The sequence below is a fragment of the Erythrolamprus reginae genome, chromosome 1 (genome assembly GCF_031021105.1).
Source record: "Erythrolamprus reginae isolate rEryReg1 chromosome 1, rEryReg1.hap1, whole genome shotgun sequence".
NCBI classification, from domain to species: domain Eukaryota; kingdom Metazoa; phylum Chordata; class Lepidosauria; order Squamata; family Dipsadidae; genus Erythrolamprus; species Erythrolamprus reginae.
Genome location: NC_091950.1, coordinates 365665313 through 365685825, shown reverse-complemented (window position 1 = coordinate 365685825; position 20513 = coordinate 365665313). Strand labels below are relative to the sequence as shown.

The 20513-nt window shown below is 37.8% G+C and overlaps 1 protein-coding gene across 1 annotated transcript in view; it reads left to right on the top strand.

Moving 5' to 3' along the window:
* The window catches only part of PPP2R5A (protein phosphatase 2 regulatory subunit B'alpha), a 45004-nt gene that overhangs the window by 17421 nt on the left and 7070 nt on the right, over positions 1 to 20513 (top strand). Inside the window, 12 exon segments of the mRNA XM_070734454.1 lie at positions 1812 to 2008; positions 7174 to 7275; positions 9397 to 9489; positions 10670 to 10709; positions 10712 to 10799; positions 11798 to 11857; positions 13219 to 13327; positions 14550 to 14603; positions 15541 to 15591; positions 16625 to 16744; positions 16825 to 16952; positions 19561 to 19662. Of these exon segments, the coding sequence (XP_070590555.1) occupies positions 1812 to 2008; positions 7174 to 7275; positions 9397 to 9489; positions 10670 to 10709; positions 10712 to 10799; positions 11798 to 11857; positions 13219 to 13327; positions 14550 to 14603; positions 15541 to 15591; positions 16625 to 16744; positions 16825 to 16952; positions 19561 to 19662 (1144 nt within the window).

Sequence of the window (20513 nt, the reverse complement as noted above, 5' to 3'; positions counted from 1 at the left end):
TAACTAGTGTTGGGCGAATCCAATGAAGTTCGGGTTCGGCGAACTTACCCGAATTTGGCGGCGGAGACACCCGAACCCTTAAAAATTTTTACACCCATAAAAATAAACAAGGAAGTGGGGAATCCCAGTATGGGATTCCGGGGGCGGGGCTTTGACATCACGGAGACTCCTTCCTGGCCAGCCGAAATGGGGAGTTGAGGAGGAAATAAAGCCAAGGGCCAGTAAGGAGTCTCCGTGACGTCAAAGCCCTGGCCCCGGAATCCCATCATGGGATTCCCTACCTCCTTTCGCTTGAAACGCCGCTGCGGCATCCTTTTCTGTAAAAATAAAAGGAAGCAAAAGGAGGTGGGGAATCCCACGATGGGATTCCAGGGGCGGGGCTTTGACATTATGGAGACTTCTTCCTGGCCCATGGCTTTATTTCCTCTTCAACTCCCCATTTCATCCAGCCAGGAAGGAGTCTCCATGACATCAAAGCTCCGCCCCTGGAATCCCATTGTGGGATTCCCCATCTCCTTTTGCTTCCACAGAAGATGACAGCCGGGCGGCGGTGCTTCGCGGTGTTCGAGCAAACGCTGAACTGGAACTTTTTAAAAAGTTCGGGTTCAGCATGCCGAACACCGCAAAGTTCAGCACGAACCCGAACTGTGCAAGTTCGGTTCGCCCAACACTATTCATAACCAACCTAGCTGACGACTTTGTTGTCAAAAATGTAGAAGAGGGAATTAGAAGGACAGCCTTACTGGACTTAATACTTACATACAAAGAAGAAATGATAGAGGGAGTTGAAACTGCAGGAACCTTGGATAACAGTGACCATGTCATACTTCATTTAAACATAACACAAACAATTGAACACAACAATATCAAAGGCTTAGATTTTAAAAGAGCTGATTTTAATAAACTTAAGAGAAAACTTGGGAAACATTCCTCAGATGAAAATCCTAAAGGGAAAAACAACTCAAGAAGCTTGGGAAAGTTTGAAAAACATGACTATAAAAGCCCAGGCCAGCACAATATCGATGAAAAAGAAAAAGAAGAAATCCAAGAAGAAACCAGCATGGCTGCATAAAGATCTCGTTGACAAATTGAATGAAAAAAAAGGACACATATAAAAAATGGAAAAAGGAACACATAACCAAGGCAGAATATCAGCAGGTAGCCAGAATTTGGGGGGGGGGGGGGAGGTCAGGAAAAAAGCAAAGGCCTGGAATGAACAAAGGCTTGCAATAAAAGTCAAAGATAATAATAAAAACAGTTTCTTCTAACACATAAATAACAAGGAAAAATAACAAACAGTTGCTCCACTAAAGAGAGAAGATGGCAAAGAAGCAACAGGCAACACAGAGAAAGCAGAACTGCTTAACTCATTCTTTGCATCAATCTTCATGCAAAAAGAAACTGCAGCCTAACTAACAAGAAATATACGGTAACTCCAAAAAACAGACTGGAAACAAAAGTTAACATAAGCAAAAAAAAACCCCAGTAAGAGACCACCTGTCTGAACTTGACAAACACAAATCGTCAGGACCAGATGGATTACATCCCAAAGTCCTAAAGGAGCTGGCAGATGTTAACTCAGAGCCACTGCACCACATCTTTCAAAAATCCTGTAACACAGGGGAGTTACCCTATATACATTCTAACCTAGCATGTTTTGAGTACAAATTAGATGAGATTCCAGTATCTGCTACTATGAACTCCCTGAGCAAATATATACTATGAATGTGATATTAAATAAACTCCATATTTGACCTATACTCTAAATGTAATAGAACAGTAAATTCTAATTGACTTTTTTCCTTTGGTAGATGCTACTTCAAATGATCAACAAGTCCTCTTCTGTCAGAAATTACAGCAGTGCTGTGTATTATTTGATTTCATGGACTCTGTCTCTGACTTAAGGAGCAAAGAAATTAAAAGAGCCACACTGAATGAATTAGTTGAATATGTTTCTACAAATCGTGGTGTGATTACTGAAGCAGCATATTCAGAAATTGTAAAAATGGTAAGTTATGTGAACTATAATTCCTTTGAAAAGGTTTAGACATGAAATTTATGGAAGACTTGTCTGTCTCCTGCAGTGTCTTTTTCTGGCGATTAAATATTGATTTTGCTGTTAATCTTTAACATTAAAATTACTGTAAAGGGTGATCATTTTTTCATACTAACAAATAGCTTGTTCAATTATTTATTATATAAATGAAACAAGTTTCATACTGATGTCATTTTTTCACTTGGATTCAGTTTAGATTTAAGTAGGACCCTTTGGAAACTCGGATAATATTAAGTGGAAAACATAGGGATACATTCAGAAAAACTGAAATAAATTTGCATATTTTCTATATACCTTCCCTCGATTCTGCTGTACTGCCTTTAAGTTCCTAGCTTCTCTTGGTATCACCTTGGTTCTTCCTTGTTCAGTACCATGTGACATCCAAACCCCTTTATCTTTGCATCATCAAAGTTTGGTTTCAGTAGCGTGATGGCTAAAAATCAGTGATACAGTTTATTATCACATTCAGGAGGAAAACAATTAATGTGATAATTGTTGTATAATTTGGAAATATGAAACTCTGTGGAACTCTTGATCTGTAATATACATCTTTTTATTTTCCATGATCATTAGTCTTTAATTTGGCAAGAAACAAATCGAAATACTCCTCCCCCCCTCACTATATTTAAGTGTGGCTTCTGGTCATCAAAATGTTGTCTATGCTAGTACATATAAAAGCTTTTCAAGGTCAAGCTGGAACCTGGCCAAATCCCAGAATTTAGTTCTCCCTTCTGGGAGCCTGGTGGCATAGAACTAAAACAGCTAGTTACCTACCTACCTACTGTAGTTGTGAGGTGAACTAAATGTTCCTAATATTTCCTTCTTAGGAATACAGAGTACTGTACACCGTTGCCAGTGAAGCACCTGTTTTTGCGCTGCTGGGATTCTCCTGCTGGGATTCTCCTGCAGCATCACAAAAACACAGAAGTCCGGAGGTGGGGTTTCCCATGGAGGGGAGCCTGAGGGAAATCCCAGCAGCGCAAAAACAGGTGCTTCGGTTGGCAAAAGGGGTGAGTTTTGGGCTTGCACAAATTAATCGCTTTTCCATTTATTCCTATGGAAACATTGTTTCATCTTACAACTTTTCACCTTACAAACCTCGTTCTGGAACCAATTAAGTTCGTAAGACGAGGTATCACTGTATTTGAATTTGAAAAGCTGCTTGTTTAAGGAATAATACTGTACCCATACTGAATCTAAAGTACCTTTCCTACTTGAGATCTGAACTGTTCCTTCAGAAACTGTTGTCTCATTGTCGTCCTTTACCACAACCCGAACCAGTTCTGTCCCCACACTGGTTCTGTAAATGACCATTTTGAAAGACAAAGTCATGCAATGATCAAAGAGAATAATCAAAATTGCACTTTGCTTATTTAGTCACCCCACAAAGTTAAACCAGGATTGGCAGGAATGCATATTATTAACTTGAAAAGATTTCCTGTCAGCTGCTCAATTCTTTTAGATTCCAAAAATCTTGTTTGTTATATTTTACTACACTAGCCAAATCAATTTGTAAAGGTACGGCTGACATTCTTTGAAAATAGTTTGTTTTCAGTAGGCAAAGCTGAACTGAAGAACTTCCATATCCATGCATAGCTGTATATGTAACAGAATAACCGTTGAAAAGGACCTTTGAGAATAGGTTGATTCCCTCTTCTTTGTGGCAATTTTTTAGATATTGGAACACTGCTATCATGTTACCTTTAGTCTTTCTTTTCATTAAACTAGACGTACCCAATTCCATTTTTTATACAGTGGTACCTCATCATACGAACTTAATTGGTTCTAGGAGGAGGTTCGTAAGGTGAAAAGTTCTTAAGATGAAACAATGTTTCCCATAGGAATCAATGTAAAAGCAAATAATGCGTGCAAATCCTTCAGGAAAATCCCAAACTTTAGAAGGGAGGCGAACAGAGGGCAGGGAGGAGCAGCTAAAGGGAGCGGGTGGAAGAAGCAAGGCTAGGCTAAAGGGAGAGTGGGAAGGAAGAAAGGCAAGGGGGGAGCCCCTCCCTTTTCTTTCTTCAAAAGACACCGTTTCAGTGTCTTTGCAAGCATGCAAAATCTTTACTCCTCAAAGCTGCCCCTCCCTTTTCTTTCTTCAAAAAAGGGGGAAAAAAGAAACCCCTTCATCCCAGCAGCAGCTGCTTGGGTTCGTAAGGTGAAAATAGTTTGGAAGAAGAGGCAAAAAAATCTTAAACACCGGGTTCGTATCTTGAAAAGTTCGTTAGAAAAGGCGTTCGTAAGATGAGATACCACTGTACATATGTTTTAATCTCCAATTCCCTTATCATCTTTGTTGCTCTTCTCTGCGCTCTTTCTAGAGTCTCAAAATCTTTTTTACATTGTGGTAGTCAAAGCTAGATGCAGTATTCTAAGTGTGATCTTACCAAGGCATTATAGTGGTATTAACACTTCCTGTGATCTTGATTCTATTCTATCCTTCTGTTAATGCAGATTAGGACTGCCTTGGCTTTTTTGGCAGCTGCAGCTAGTTCATACTTAAGTAATTGTCTACTAGGAGTCAGGATCTCTCTCACAGTTACTACTATTGAGCCAGGTACAACATCCATACTGTATCTGTGCACTTGGTTTTTCTTTCCTAAATGCAGAATCTTACTTTTTTAACCATCAAATTTCATTTTGTTAGATACCTTCCCATGTTTAAGTCTGTCACAATCCCTCTGTATCGTAAGCCTATCTTCTGCAGTGTTAATGTATTTCTGCCAGCTTAGTGACATCTGCAAATTTGATCTATCTCCTCATCCAAATCATGTGATGTATAATTCCTCTATTAGTTCAAATCTTCAATGGATTTGATGGCAAAAAGAAAAAGAAAGTAGAGGTTAATAGATTGTTTCTAGCTTCATGCTTCATACATTGGATAACAGAGTTGACTGACAACGAGTCAGTCGAGATGACTGGGGCCCGTACTTGTCCACCTGTCTGGGAAGAGTTTGATCTGGTGACACCTGATGAAGTGGACAAGGCCATTGGAGCTGTGAGTTCCGCCACCTGCTTACTGGATCCGTATCCCTCCTGGCTGGTCTCTGCCAGCAGGGAGGTGACACGGAGCTGGGTCCAGGAGATTGTCAACGCTTCTTTGGGGGGGGGGGGGTCCTTTCCGGATCCCTACAAGGAGGCACTTGTGTGCCCCTTCCTCAAGAGGCCTTCCCTGGACCCAGCCATTCTTAACAACTATCGGCCACTCTCCAACCTTCCCTTTATGGGGAAGGTTGTTGAGAAGGTGGTGGCACTCCAACGGTCCTTGGAAGAAGCTGATTATCTAGGCCCTCAACAGTCAGGATTCAGGCCCAGCTACAGCATGGAAACTGCTTTGGTCGCATTGATGAATGATCTCTGGCGGGCCTGGGACAGGGGTTTATCCTCCTGTTCTGGTGCTTCTTGACCTCTCAGCGGCTTTCGATACCATCGACCATGGTATCCTTCTGCGCCGGCTGGAGGGGTTGGGAGTGGGAGGCACTGTTCTTCAGTGGTTCTCCTCCTATCTCTCCGGACTATACAGAACACTGGGTTCTGTCCAACAAAATGCAATTCAGTGGTGCCAAAAGTAAGGTCTTTCATTTAAAAAAGAAAAACTAAATGTAAGGGTATAGAGTAGGTAGTACCTGGCTCAACAGCAGTATCTGTGAGAATGATTTAGAAGTCCTAGAGGAGAACTACTTAAGTATGAACCAGCAGTGTGCCACACCTGCCAAAAAGGTTATATCCTAAACCAAGGGTAGGCAAAGTTAGCTCTTCTATGACATGTGGACCTCAACTCCTAGAATTCCTCAGCTAGCATGATTGGCTCAGGAATTCTGGGGGTTGAAATCCACAAGTCATAGAAGAGCCAGCTTTGCCTACCCCTGTCCTAAACTGAATCTGTAGAGGGATAGTATTATAGTATAAATATTATGTTAATATTATAGCATCATTTTATCATTTTAACAGTTAGGTTATTGAATACTCCTCTGCATGAAACCATCAGTTGTTTTGTTTTGTTGTCCTGACAACTGGGTATTAAAGTTATTAGTATTATCTACAATCAATTGTTTTGCTCATCATAATATTTCTTCTAGAATAATTTTCCATTTCTTTTCTTACATCTACTATGGAGAAATGTGCATGCTATAATCTATTACTTCCAGCTATATTGTTCTTTTCTCTACCATTGAAACCAACAATGCAGACGATTTCTTTAGTCACTGCTCTTCCCTTGATATTATTATCTTTTGCAGAAGTATAGATATTTGCTCCTGCAGTCTGAAATGTTCTTTCTGATAAGGTAGTTTGATGCATCAGCTATGAAGACAGTGACCCCAAGATTACACCCTTAATTTCATTATCCATTTCATCCTCAATGTGGCCATTCTGCTCCTAAGATATTGATTAATGCTCTTTTGCTGAGAATAAAACCTTGCCTAAAGCCTTCTGGCTTTCTTAGATATGCTCAGAATAAGGTTAGAACTGTAGAGCGTATACATGTAAATATGAGATTTAGTTCACAGTCTGCCAATTAGATAGCAATGTTGGGAGAGTCTGTTGCCATATAACCACTAAAATGCTGGACTTGCTAAAAGAAAAACCTCAATGTGGTCATAGGCTGTATTAATAGAGGGATAGTATCAAAATCAAGTGGAGTGTTCATACTGCTTTATACTGTACTGATAAGACTACACTTGTAATATTGGTCAGCACAATACAAAAATTATATTGATAGTCTAGAGCAGTGATGGCGAACCTTTCTTTGGTCGGGTGCCAAAAGCTTTTGTGTTCATGCCCACACCCATAATGCAATGCCCTCCCCCGTGCATGTGTACACAATTCCCTGCGCATGCGTGCAGACCTCACTGAAGCCTCCGGACCTCCGGTAGGCCTGTTGGGCTGTCTTTTGCCATCCACAGGCTCCAGAGGCTTTTCTGAAGCCTGGGGAGGCTGAAAATGGTCTCCCCCCACCCTTCAGAAGGCCAAAAATCAGCTGGACCAGAATGAATCGGTGGCCTTAAAAGTATTTCCTAGTTTCATGTGTATGTATGCAATCATAAATGTACTTTATGTATTGTGTTAAATAAAATCGGATTGAAAATAGCTTTTAAAATGTTATCATGTTCCCCTAGATTAGCTCTAATATCTTTAGAACACTTCCTCCAAGTGAAAATCCTGATTTTGATCCAGAAGAGGATGAACCCACGTTAGAAGCTTCTTGGCCCCATATACAGGTAACGTCTTCATTTTTTTTGGGTTGATATTTATGCCAGCTATATTAGGATTACAGATATTGGATGCAATTTCAAGTCATGTTTTCTATGTCTTGCTGCTGTACTAGTGGTCATCCGGATTTCTGAAATTCAGCTTAGGTAACCCTGAGTCATCTATAATCATTTCTGCAGATACAATATATACATTTTTATATGCTCATGAATCTGTTTTCAAACCATTCCATATGGTCACTTTCCAGTATTCTGAAATTTTATTTTTCATCTTTGATTTATATTTTACCATTTCATTCAGCCCCACCACCCAAAATGTAGGACCCACTACCAGTAAAGCTACTGGTTTTACTACTACAAAATTAAACCCTGGTTCTTCTTTATCTTCAACCTATAACTGGTTTGTGCCTCGGAAGGTACTGATTATGTCCTTTGGACTTAACTAGATTGAATTATTTGACTTTTAACTTGAATTTAGGATTGGCGCAGCAACTGTGAGAATAGGCAAACTCTTCTCTGCATAATAAGACTTAATAAATGTTTTATTAGCTCTTCTGGAAGATTTTTTAAAAGTATAATTGCCTTGAGAAGGGTTGGCAAGAGGTTTGTGGGATTTATATTGGGTGGATGATAATGGTAACCACCTTTTACTTCTTCTTGTTTCTCAACCTCAACTGCTTTAAGATGTATCAATTTCAACTCCAGAATTTCCCCCCCTCCCCAGAATGCTTTAAAGAAAGCCTTTAAGAAACCTACCGTAATTGTCTGAAAACAACTGCCATTAAGCATGGAACTTCCTCCAGTAATTAATATTTTTAGAAGTCTTTTTAAAACTCTTCATGAACTCTGTTCAAAGATACTTTACTTTGAAGTTTGTTCAAAGATACTGTAACTTGTTAGTATTAAACTTGGTGCACTTATAATACAAAAATAGCACTAAAAAGTAAGAATTGGCTATGACATGAATAGGGAGAGACTAAAAATGCAAAAGATTATATAGGAGAAAATATTATGGAAACCTCAGAGCACATCTGGTTTCTATTTTCTGCACCATATTTGAGAGAAGCCGCTCCTTCAACTGAAAGATTATAGTCATGGATTAGGACTATGTGGTCTTAAGAGCCTGACCTGTTAATATGCTAGTTAATATGCTAATATTGGCATGCTGAATTTTATTGAAATGCATTTCTGTTATCTTCTAATGCAGGGGTCCCCAACCGCCGGTCCGCGGACCAGTATCGGGCCGCAAGGCATGTTGCACCGGTCCGCGGAGTCAGCAGCTGCTGTGGAGCCGGCGAGTGCCAAGCTGTTTCCTGTCTCTTTCCCCTCGCGTTCACTTGGGACCGCTGTTTCCCTCGGGCTGAGAAAACCTTTACTTGCTTGCTTGCTTTCTTCCTTTCCTGTCTTTCTTCTCTTGTCGAAAGTGGTCTATTTCCTCCTTGCGAAGCCCTCGCAAAGCCCTTGCTCTGCCTGCAGCTCAAACGGAAAGGCTTTGGCATTGTGCAGCTCTTTTTTTGCTAGGCTCCCCCACCCTATTCCTGGGGTCCTGGGTGGGAGCGAAGCCAGTGGTGTGCGTGTGACCATGAAACCCCCACCACCAGCTCCGGTAATTTTCTTTTGGAAGGATTCCTTGCTGCAAGAAAATTACCGGATCTGGTGGTGGGCACTTGAAGCAGGCAGTGATCACAAAGGAAGGTGACTGTGTCCATGGAGGCACCTCCCTCTCCTCTGGGATTCCTTGCTGGAATCCCAGCCGGAGCGGGCGGTGGCGGGGGGGTGTCCTCTGAATCTGCTGAAAGGCAAACAGCGGTCCCGAGTGAACGCGAGGGGAAAGAGACAGGAAACCGCCCCGTCCTACACTTCCTCCCTCTGTCACCTCGGTTCCCCCGCAAAATTAAAAAGGGGGGGAGGGAAGAGAGACAATGGAATGATAAGCTATACCCTCATGCTTAATCCCGCCCAAAACACACCCTTTTCCGCCCCCACCGGGCCATAGAAAAATTGTCTTGCTGAAACTGGTCCCTGGTGGAAAAAAGGTTGGGGACCACTGTTCTAATGGACTTTACTAATATATGTGAAATGTCATACATGTCAAAATGTTTTTACAACATTTATTTTATTCTTTCATAGCTGGTGTATGAATTTTTACTAAGGTTTTTAGAAAGTCCTGATTTCCAAACTAGCATTGCAAAACGACACATTGACCAGAAATTTGTACAGCAGGTAAATAGTCATCCGAAATATATAGTTTTAGCTTATATTAATTTTTTTAATGTAAATGTTTTCTTTTATGTTATGTTTATGTTTGTTTATGTTTACTTAGATTTGTATGCCGCCCCTCTCCGCAGACTCGGGGCGGCTCACAACAGAATAACAGAAAACAGTATAGATGGAAGATTTATTTTATTTCACCAAATATTTTTAGACAAGCATAATTATATATAATATAGAAAGGGAAGAAAGACATTTTTTGAAGCTACTCCTTTTGAGTTGCAAAGTGGTTATGGATCTTTCTTCCCGTAGTGTGGCAAAGTATATAGAATCATAGGATTGGAAGGGAGCTTGGAGGTCTTCTAGTCCAACCCTCTGCCCATACCACTTCATTCCCAGAGCTGAGAAGGATGCACACATTTCCCTTCTAACTACTGTTGAAGAGTAAATTCCAAACAGTGCAGCATAATTTGGTGTGTTTGAAAAGGAGCACAGATGAAAACTGTTAGCTAGAGAGCCCTCATGAGATGTTTCCTTCAAAACAGAGTTCAAGCCAGCAATCTTTAAATTTGTTAGAGTGAAAAATAGAATACTAATATGTAAGACATGTAAGTTTGCCACTATTGGACTGTTACTCTGAATTACGTTGAAGTGATTTTTAAAAATTATGGCAAAGATAACTGTATAGCAGCATTTGCATTTTCCTATTCCTATCCTATTTCAAACATTATGTATGGAAATGCAATATTACATAAACACTGAGAGCATATGCACCAAAGACAAATTCATTGTGTGCCCAATCACACTTGGCCAATAAAGAATTCTGTTCTGTTCTATTCTATTCCCTCTTTTCCTTATTTTTAGGGTGAGGCAATATTTGTTAGCAATAATTATGTGCCACGAAAGAGTAGCTGTGGTTTAGTTAATCTTAGTTCAGCATTTCCTTGTTATTGAATTTATTTGCTTATGACCAATAAGACTGTATTTCTCTGTAAGCATTTGCTAATGTTGACTTTGAAAGATTTATCCTATGAACTCTCTGCCATACATTTGCAAAACATTTATTTTTGACATTGTATTATTGAAGCCATTCTGAACCTACCTTAGGTTTATGTGGGAGGTGTGGAACAAATTCGGTTGAACCTGTAGACCAATTAGTGCTTAGTGAAGTAATAAACTACTTTATTAATAGCTGTTGGAGCTTTTTGACAGTGAAGATCCACGAGAACGTGACTTCTAAAAACAGTACTTCATCGAATTTATGGCAAATTCCTTGGATTAAGAGCATTCATTAGGAAACAAATCAACAATATTTTTCTCAGGTATAATATATACTGTTTACAATTTTACTACCAACTTTTGCATATATTTAATTTGTACTTTAAAAAGTAGAGAATTAATAACCTACAACTTGGGTTTAATCTACTAATAACATATTTGGAATTAAATTTCTGAAAGGCTTTGAGTAATTAACTTCCTCTCAACCCTCCCACAGAACAAATTGGCTTAATTTGAGCATTTTTTTAGTTCTAAAGGTTGTAAATGATTCAGAAGGTTAACGCATCCTTTTTATGCCTGGTTTCTGTGGGGCTGTTTGAGGTCACTTGTGGGCTTTCTGTTCTGCAGGTTTGTTATGATCTATTTTGGATCTTACCCATAATGTAGAATATCGTATTTTACCGAGTATAAGACGTATCAGTGTATAAGAAGCATCTAACTTTGGGGGGGAGGAAAATAGGGGGGGGGGAATGTACCTACCAGCTATTTATCTGGCTAGCATCCTTAGTCTGGTTAGGACTGAAAAGGCCTTTTTCAGAGGGAGTAGGAATGAAAAGAAAACTGCAAAGGCTTAGGGAAGGAAAAACTGCTTTGAGAGAGTAGGAATAAAAATAAATAAATATAAGCAAGCCAGTAAGATCATTAGCACCATGTTAGAGCTGAAAAAACCTTTTGCAGAGGGAGTAGGAATGAAAACAAGCCTAAAATTCGACTTAGGGCTGAAAAAAACCTTTGAAGGGAGTAGGAAGCTGGGAAGATCATTAGCACCTAGTTAGGGCTGGGGGGAAAAGCTTAGAAAAAACTACATTTGGAGTATAAGACCACCCAAATTTTCAGCCTCTTTTAGGGAAGAAAAAGGTGTGTCTTATATGCACTGAAAAATACGGTATCTATTTTAAAGAAAATTTCTTACATCAAATGGAAGGTGTGTTCTGCTAAAGTTTTCAGGAAAAATAGTAAACCCTCAACTGTCATATGGACATATTAACTATATTTTCCTCTTCGCTGTTTGATGAAACTTTAACTGCAATTTTTTCAACAGGTTTATATATGAAACAGAACATTTCAATGGTGTTGCTGAGCTACTTGAGATACTAGGAAGGTAGGTTGATTTTTTCAATTATGGAGGACCAAGATTTGCATCTGTTTTTTATTTTAACCAATGGTTACAGTTATCATCACCAACCCAATTGTTATCAGGCCTGCCAGGGATATAAAGATGCTGTAACTGGAATAAGCTTTTGGAGTTAATATACTCCTGGGAGGACCAAGAGCATTGCAAGAAGATTTCATGTGGACATTGGTACTGACCTTAGAAAATCAGGCGCTGAGTAAATATGCTTCTTAAATACACAGTACACCTACTGTGAAGTTCAGATGACTTGCAGAATTGTCATATGAGGATATCATCTACAAATAAACAATTAAAGTATGTTAGGCAGTATACAATATCACAATATGTGTCTGCAGAACAGATAGTTCTCGACTTAATAACTGTAATTGAGCCCATAATTATAGTTGTAAGTGGAGCCAGTTTTTAATAGGTCATCACATGGCCATCTTGATTTTATGCCTTTTTTTGCAGCAGTCATAAAACAAGTGCATTGTTTGCAATGGGTGATTGCTAGAAATCAGAAGTAAAGCCTGATTTCCTGTAGGAAACTAGTACATTGTGGACATGTGACCAAGGGATGCTGCAAAGGGATGTAAATGAGGGCTGGTTGTCAAGTGTCCAAAATGCAATCACATGATTGTGCAAAATAAGGTGGATGCCAGAACATTTAATCTGGATCATGGTAACTTTTGGGGGGGTTGTTGTAATTTCAACCATTCACTTAGCAACTGGTCCTTAAATGAGGATTGCCTATAGGACAGATACTGCTAGTCTGATACCTTTCTTTCCCCTTTTATTTCAATTAGGATTTTGTAGATTTGACCAGGAAAGAAGGGGAGGAAAGAAAAGGAAATGTTCTATGAGATCCATAAGCTGCATTAAAATTTTCATTTAATGGAACAATTACAATTTTCCTTCCCTTCCAAATGTTTTTTTTTCTTTTTAAACTTTTTCATACAGTGAAAGTCTTAGAAATTACATCAAGTTGCTGCACATTATAGTACTGAATCTGTTATGAATTTATTTCTATCCTACTTAAAGGACTTTTTTCTCAGTTAGTGGAATCTTCAGTTGATACTCATATAGAAAACCCGCCAAATTAGTGGATGCAGACAAGCAGCATCTAGATTTGCTTATTTGTAGCCACTAATTTCAGCAACAACATTTGAAAAGTAACTTATTCTTACAACCCTGTGGAAAACGGAGCTGGTCTTGTTTTATGGGAATAGTATTGTTCACAATCTTCAGAATAAAATATAAATTTAATAATAAACTTAATAATACACATTTATTATATGTATTGCTGTACTGTAATAAGTTTTCATGTTGAATTTGTTTTCCCCCCTCAGTATAATCAATGGTTTTGCATTGCCACTGAAATCTGAACATAAACAATTTCTTCTGAAAGTTCTTATTCCCATGCATACTGCAAAGGGATTAGCTTTATTTCACGCACAGGTATGTAGATTGAGCAAATAAAATATTGCATGTTGACGCTCAAATAATGTTGCAGTTATATCTATTTAATTGCATAAATCGAGGTTCTTTTAGGGCCAGAGATCATTATTTAAAGATACATAACTTTAATATATTTCACACAATGGAAAATCAGAATGAGTATTTATTTGCACACTGCTAAAGATTTTATGAACCAATACTGTAAAATAAATAAATGTTTTTCTTCAACTATTTGTATCTTTGAATTTATTATTTATTAGTAATTTTATGTTGTAGTTTAAAAATAGTTTACCTATACTCTTCTACAGGCATAACTTGAAAGCTCTGCTTCACAAGGTGTTTGATAGAAGAATTAAACAGGGTGCTAACCAATAACACTAAATAGTAATTATCTGCCTTCTGAGGTTCATCTGATGATGCATCAGTGTGTGGCACTTGGGAAAATGTTCCTCTTTGTACTTGACAACCAAGTTTATGCCATTCATTGTGATCTTGCGCTACATGATGCTTATAAGAGTCTTTATTTTTCAGAACTAAAGATTTAAAATGTTACTTTAACATATCATGCATAAAACATTAAGAAGTGTACTGTGAATTCAAACAATGAGTGACATCAATTTATTCTCTTCATCAAAGGGATTGTTATACCAGTCTTTGAAATTTAAACAAAGTTAGGGCTCATGTGCAAATATGGTGTTCGGAGTAGATGGGACATCCATAAAATGTTTGTATAGTATATAACCGTGATGGCAAACATATGGCACGTGTGTGACAGGTGGCACATGGAGCCATATCGTAGGGAAGCTTCCCTGAATCCTCGGAGTGCAATAACCAGCACAATGGGCAAACCAGAAGTCCATTTTTCCCAATTTCCTGTTCGGGCATTTTTTTCACGTCCCAAGATTTAGTGAGGCCTGTGCGTGGGGACGTGGGGATTGTGCACACGCATGGGGGCAGTGTGGGGGGTGCGCATGCGTGTGGGGGGGAGAGATGGGTTGTGGATGTGTACGCATGCTAGCACACCCAGACACACCCTTTTGGCGAGCAAACCAAAAAAAAGTTGCCATCACTGGTCTATAAGTTCAAAAGAGACTCAGTGCAGACACATATATATGAATGACAGATGATCATTCAAATAATGTTACAGATAATATCTTTTTGAAAATTATGAGAATTTAATAACCCTGTAATGAGCTATGAATTTCCCAAACTTTTTTTTAAGCTGGCGTACTGTGTCGTTCAGTTCTTGGAAAAAGATATTACATTAACAGAGCCGGTAAGTACTGTTGTTTTTGTCTCCCTTTGAACTTTTGCAATATAGCTCAAACTTAGATCTAGCAAATAATAATGATTATCCAAATCTCTGCACCAGTGGGGTTCGGCAACTAGTTTTCAGCAAGAAATAATAATTCACATGTAGCCAATATAGAACATCCTGCTGTTATTTACAGTGTATCAATAGAATAAGAATGGAAAACCTTTCCATACATGTGATCAGTGTTCCCTCTAATTTTTTGGGGGGTGGGCAGAAAAGTATAGTGTCTGAGCGGCAGTCCCTTCGGGACTGGGCGGCACAGAAATAATAAACAAACAAACAAACAAACAAAAAACCCACCCTGCTTTGCCTCAGAGAATTTCAAAATAAAATACTGTACTGTGTGTCTATAACAGTGAGCTCATAATAGGGCAACTCTATCAATATCAAAATGCCACTTAAATAGTTGAGCTAGTTTCAAACTAGTTTTTGATTTTCTTTCTCTCTTCCTTACTCCCATTCTTTTTCTTTCTCTTTTCCTTCCTCTCTTTTTTCTATCTGTTTCTCTCTCCTTCCCTCTCACTCTTTCCCTCTTGGCTTCTGGGCAGGTTTGAAAACTCTGAGTTGATGATGATTTTTAAGTGAGCGATTGCTCACTGCTCAGCTTAGAGGGAACTATGCATGTGACCCACAAATTAATACAAGTATACATAGCAAACCCTGACCAGAATCCTGGTATCTTCATTTGTTTGACTTTTGAAGTGATTTGCTTCTAAAGCAGAGGCGTTCAACTACTGTTTATGAAGTGTGTTTTAACTCTACAAATATTTCTAAAACCAGCCTATTTGTTCCTTGAAGATTGAGTTTAATAAATCTAAAGGCAGCTATATCATTGTTGAAGTATCAGTTTTCATAGATAACTGATATTTGATGAGTTTTTTTAATTTTTGCAACCCAGGTTATCAGAGGATTGCTGAAATTTTGGCCAAAAATATGCAGCCAGAAAGAGGTAAGTTTGATTATTTTTCTAAAATCAAGTTATACTGTAGTTCAGCAAACTTATTCTAGCCGTAATATGGATAATACACGAAGTCTCTATTTTCATTTTAAGAAAATTATCTTAGCATCCTAAGGATGCCATAGCCCTTCTTTGGAAGAATCCTGTGGGATTAGAGTTTTTATTTACCGGACTTTGATAAGGCAGTGTAACAGGTTATTATGGGTATTTTCTTTGTACCTCCTCCAAATGCAACTCTCCAGGCTGATACACTTCAAAGTGTGCTTTTGGAGGGAGTTTGCAGAATTTTTATTCCTTTTCTAGTATGCTGATTATTTATGGACGTTTGCAGGCAAATTTTGCATGCAAATTTCAGACTTGGAGGAAATGTACCCTGCATATTCTTAAGAAATAAGTATTATTCAATTGGAAATAATTATTCAATTGGAAATAATTAAATGTTGTCTTTTAAGAATTAAATGACTATTGAAATCCTACTGTAAAGAGTTACTTAATGTATTTGTACATTTTTGTATTATATAGTTAGTACACAGTACAGTTTTATGTGTAATAATGCATAGAATATATTAATACTGTTCACATTTTGTTTTACATAATTTTAGTTTCGTTGAGCATAGACTTTATAAAATATGTTATTTTAAATATAGTTGCTGCAGAATATTTGTCCTTACAACTGTTTAGCTCTGAATCACAATATCTGTGTATCCATATAGAATCCTAGGAGTTTTTAAGTCAGGTAAATTTTAAAACCATTTCCTGGTTTCCTCAATAGGTGGTTCTAAGAATAATAGATCTGTAGCATTACTGATATTTAAAAGTTGAGGAATTTCTTGGTAATCTGGGTTGTTTCAGTAATTTATATCAAATTAAGGATATTTAATTTATGTTTAAAAGAATCATGGGCAAATAGAATTAGTGAAGATTACAGAAAATCCTAGATTAAGAAAAATTCAGTCAATTGTTTTTCTGTATGCTTATGATGTTATATAAATCTTTCTTGTCTAATTTTTTTTCTTTGTAACAGGTCATGTTTTTAGGTGAAATGGAAGAAATTCTGGATGTAATAGAACCGACACAGTTCAAAAAAATACAAGAACCTCTTTTTAAACAGATAGCAAAGTGTGTGTCAAGTTCACATTTTCAGGTATAACTTGAGATTTTCAATAATTAAAAATTGGATGCTAGCCATTCTCATTGTTCTGATATTTTAAATGTGTATTTCAGATTGCAGAAAGGGCTCTGTACTTTTGGAATAATGAGTACATTCTTGGTCTGATTGAAGAGAACATTGATACAATTTTGCCAATTATGTTTGGCAGTTTATATAAAATCTCCAAAGAACACTGGAATCCGTATGTACTTCTTTCTGTTCAGTCTTTTACAACGTCTTTATGTATTGCGGATTAGTTTCAGATTTAAATCATTTCAGTTTGTAGGACACAAACACCATGTTAAAAGAATGCACTTGTGTATATGACAATGCATGAGAATTGCATTGTCTGCACAGAACTGCGAACACTGAATCATTCATACTGCCACTTGAAAGATGTGTTTTGAAATGATTTATTATATACATTGTCATAAAATCATAAAATTGGAAGTGACTTCAATTCATCTAGTGCAACCCTCTACTTAGTACAGGATCCATTAGAGCAGTGGTTCACAACCTGGGGGTCGGGACCCCTTTGGGGGTCTAACAACCGTTTCACAGGGGTCGCCTAAGACCATGCGAAAAGACAAATTTCCCATGGTGTTAGGAACTAAAGCTTCTATTCTGGCGCCTTGGAACATAGTTTTACAATCCAACCAATCAGGCGTTTACAGTGGGGGTGTCCCTCTGACCTTCCTGCCAATCAGCTTAAAGCTCTGTTGGGAGAATTGGCACTAGGCTTATGGTTGGGGGTCACCACAACATGGGGAACTATATTAAGGGGTCGCGGCATTAGAAAGGTTGAGAACCACTGCATTAGAGCATTTCTGATAGATGACCATCCAGCCTATGTTTGACAAACTCCAGTGAAGAAAATATCTCTTTATGAGGCAATCTATTCCACTGGTTGATAGATCTTATGATAAGAAATTCCTTCTCATATCTCTCTTCTGAATCTACCTCCTTATAGTTTCACCCTAGGGCTCTGATAGTTCTCTACCAGGCAAAAAAGAAATCATCTAATTACATATTTCTCCTCAATCTGCTTTTACACAGGCTAAATCGATCTGTTATTTTAACCATTCTTCATAGGATTTCATATCCTATGAAAGCATATGCTGCCCATATCAACTTGGTAGCATCCTTTGAATTTCTTTCAGTTTACGGGTTTCCTTTTTGGAGTTCAGTTGCCAAGCAGGAAAGTATTGGGGTGGGATCTCATCAAGACAAAATAGAGTGGAACAATTACTTGATCCCATGATCTCTCTATTAACTGTATATATATATTACAAAATAGCATTTGCATTGTCAGCAAACGTACCAAATTAAGGGGTGGGTTCTAACTTACCTTAGAACCAGTTCACTTCCTTCTGCGCTGTGTGGACGTGCCTCCCCCCCAAAAAAAAATCCAGAGGGAAAAAAGTTTTTTAAAAAGATGGCAGCGTCTATGGACTGACACTGACAGAACCAGTTCCATGACATCACCATAACTTCACCAGTGGTTCCCTAGCAGTTCTATAAAACCGGTGTGAACCAGGGGGAACACACCTCTGATCAAATTATTAACTATTATTTAATTTGTGATCTGCTTGAACACCCAAATCCTTTACATGTGACTTCTGCAAAACAGATCTCCCCCATTGTTTTGTTTGTTTTATTTTTATCCTTAATTACAGGATAAACTTTTATTTGGATTATTACTGTTTATATCTCTGTAGATTTTTTAAAATCTTCCCTTTCTCTTTTGAAGTTTTAGCTAGTCCTAGTTTTTATGCCATCTGCTGATTTAGTAATTATCCCTTCAAATTCCACCCAGTCACTTGTTGAGTTGGGCAACCATAGTAATTGAATAAATAAAAAATAAACAAACTTTCCAGATCAGTAATAAAAATGTTGGTCCCAAGAGAGATTTGCGGTACTCCATATTATGTTTCTGTCCAGGTTGATAAGATTAGCCATTCAGCCACTTATCAATCCATGCAACAGTGATATCATCTAGCCCATATTTTACAGTTTTATTGAGGATTTCATGAGAGGCTTTGTCCAATGCTTTGCTGAGGTCAAGGTACAACTTTTCAGTTACTTGCAGAGTGCAATCAAAACTATGACGGCAACCAATTACTTAAAAATCTATCTAAAACTCAATATGGTGTATATAGGGTTATGTAAACAGGTTTCAAATCACTGATATGAGACTCTTCTCAATCCCTAAACTCTTATTCACAATATCTGATGGCAGAGGGTTTTTTTTCCTGAGAATGGACATCAATAGATTAATTTTCAGAGTTAAAAATCTGATGCCAGGGAAGCCTTCTTAGGAAGGCATTCTATAATCAAAATAATGTTATATTAAAATTAATCAAATGTTTGTTATAAGTCATAAAGTAATTGACCTGTTAATGGAAACTCATTCTCAAGAAAACCACTTTACTGGTCAAATAATCCTATCCCTTGATTTTTCATTTATTGCCCAGCAAATTTAGTTGAAATACTAAATATAGGAGACCCTTATTAATATATTTTTGCATTTTGTACTTTGTGTTAGATTTGGGCAGTGCCTTTTGCTTGTGCACTTGACTTTGACTTATATTAAATTGTAACTTTGCTGCTATTTATTATCATAATAAATCTCATCACACTGTTATTTTAAGTTTGAGTGAAGACAAACAAGTCTAATGTCCATACTTTTGAGTTTGCAAACCCCATCATTCCAAAACTAAGTACAATTGTTTCTTTTATGTGAAATGGTGACAAAACTAGATGATACAATACATCTCTTAACAATATTTTTGCAACTTACCCTGTTCTAGGACCATTGTAGCATTAGTATATAATGTGCTGAAAACACTGATGGAGATGAATGGGAAACTATTTGATGAACTCACAAGCACTTACAAAGCAGAAAGACAAAGGTACACTTTTCCAATGTGTTTACAGACAAGTGCCCGAAACAGTCTTCCAGATTAATGTTGATTTAACATTAGAATTAAAAATAATAATTTTGCAAATAAATGATCTCTTCCTATCATTCATATTAACAATGTTTATCCATTTATTTTAAATAAATGCATCCCTTCCTTAATCCCATTCCTCCTAAGGGGCCTTGCTTAGGATATTTAGCCTTGTCTTGTACTTAGCACCTCTTTCTGCAATGCATCCAGTCCTTTCCTTTTCACTTTTTGCTTTTGCAAGAAATTTTACTTATGAGATTTTCTGATTAAGGACTATTGTAGTTTTTCTCTTTCCATGTAACAAATTCATTCTTTTTACTAACCCACTGATTATTGTAAATCCACCTAGCTTTTGCTCTAGGAGCATCTTACCAACTTTTATGTTGAGACGTCAGCCTGCATATCCATAGAGGATGCTTTCATCAGCAAAAGCTTTGGGACATCTCCAGCTATTAGTGGGGTAATTAGCAATCACATGGGACACAACCTTTCCTTTGCTTTCATACTTCAGCATTTTTTTCTGTTGAGATTTTGTTGCTCCCTAGGGCAATGTGCTTCTGTTAGTTTGTTTTTACATAAGTACAGGTGAGCTTCTGTTGAGGGTGTGGAAAGAAATGTTGGTAAGAAAGTAGCCCAAATAGTAATACAGAGCTAATCTATTCAGAATGGGTCTTTTCTGCATTGTAGCTCCACTCCAATTTGTTAGCGAAGCTCTAGTTATCTAGTTTAATAGTGTTGTGATTGGCTCTGGGCCAGCTCCTGCCCCAAGGACTGTAGGGGTTGATGTGGGTGAATCCTCCCAGTGTCAGAGG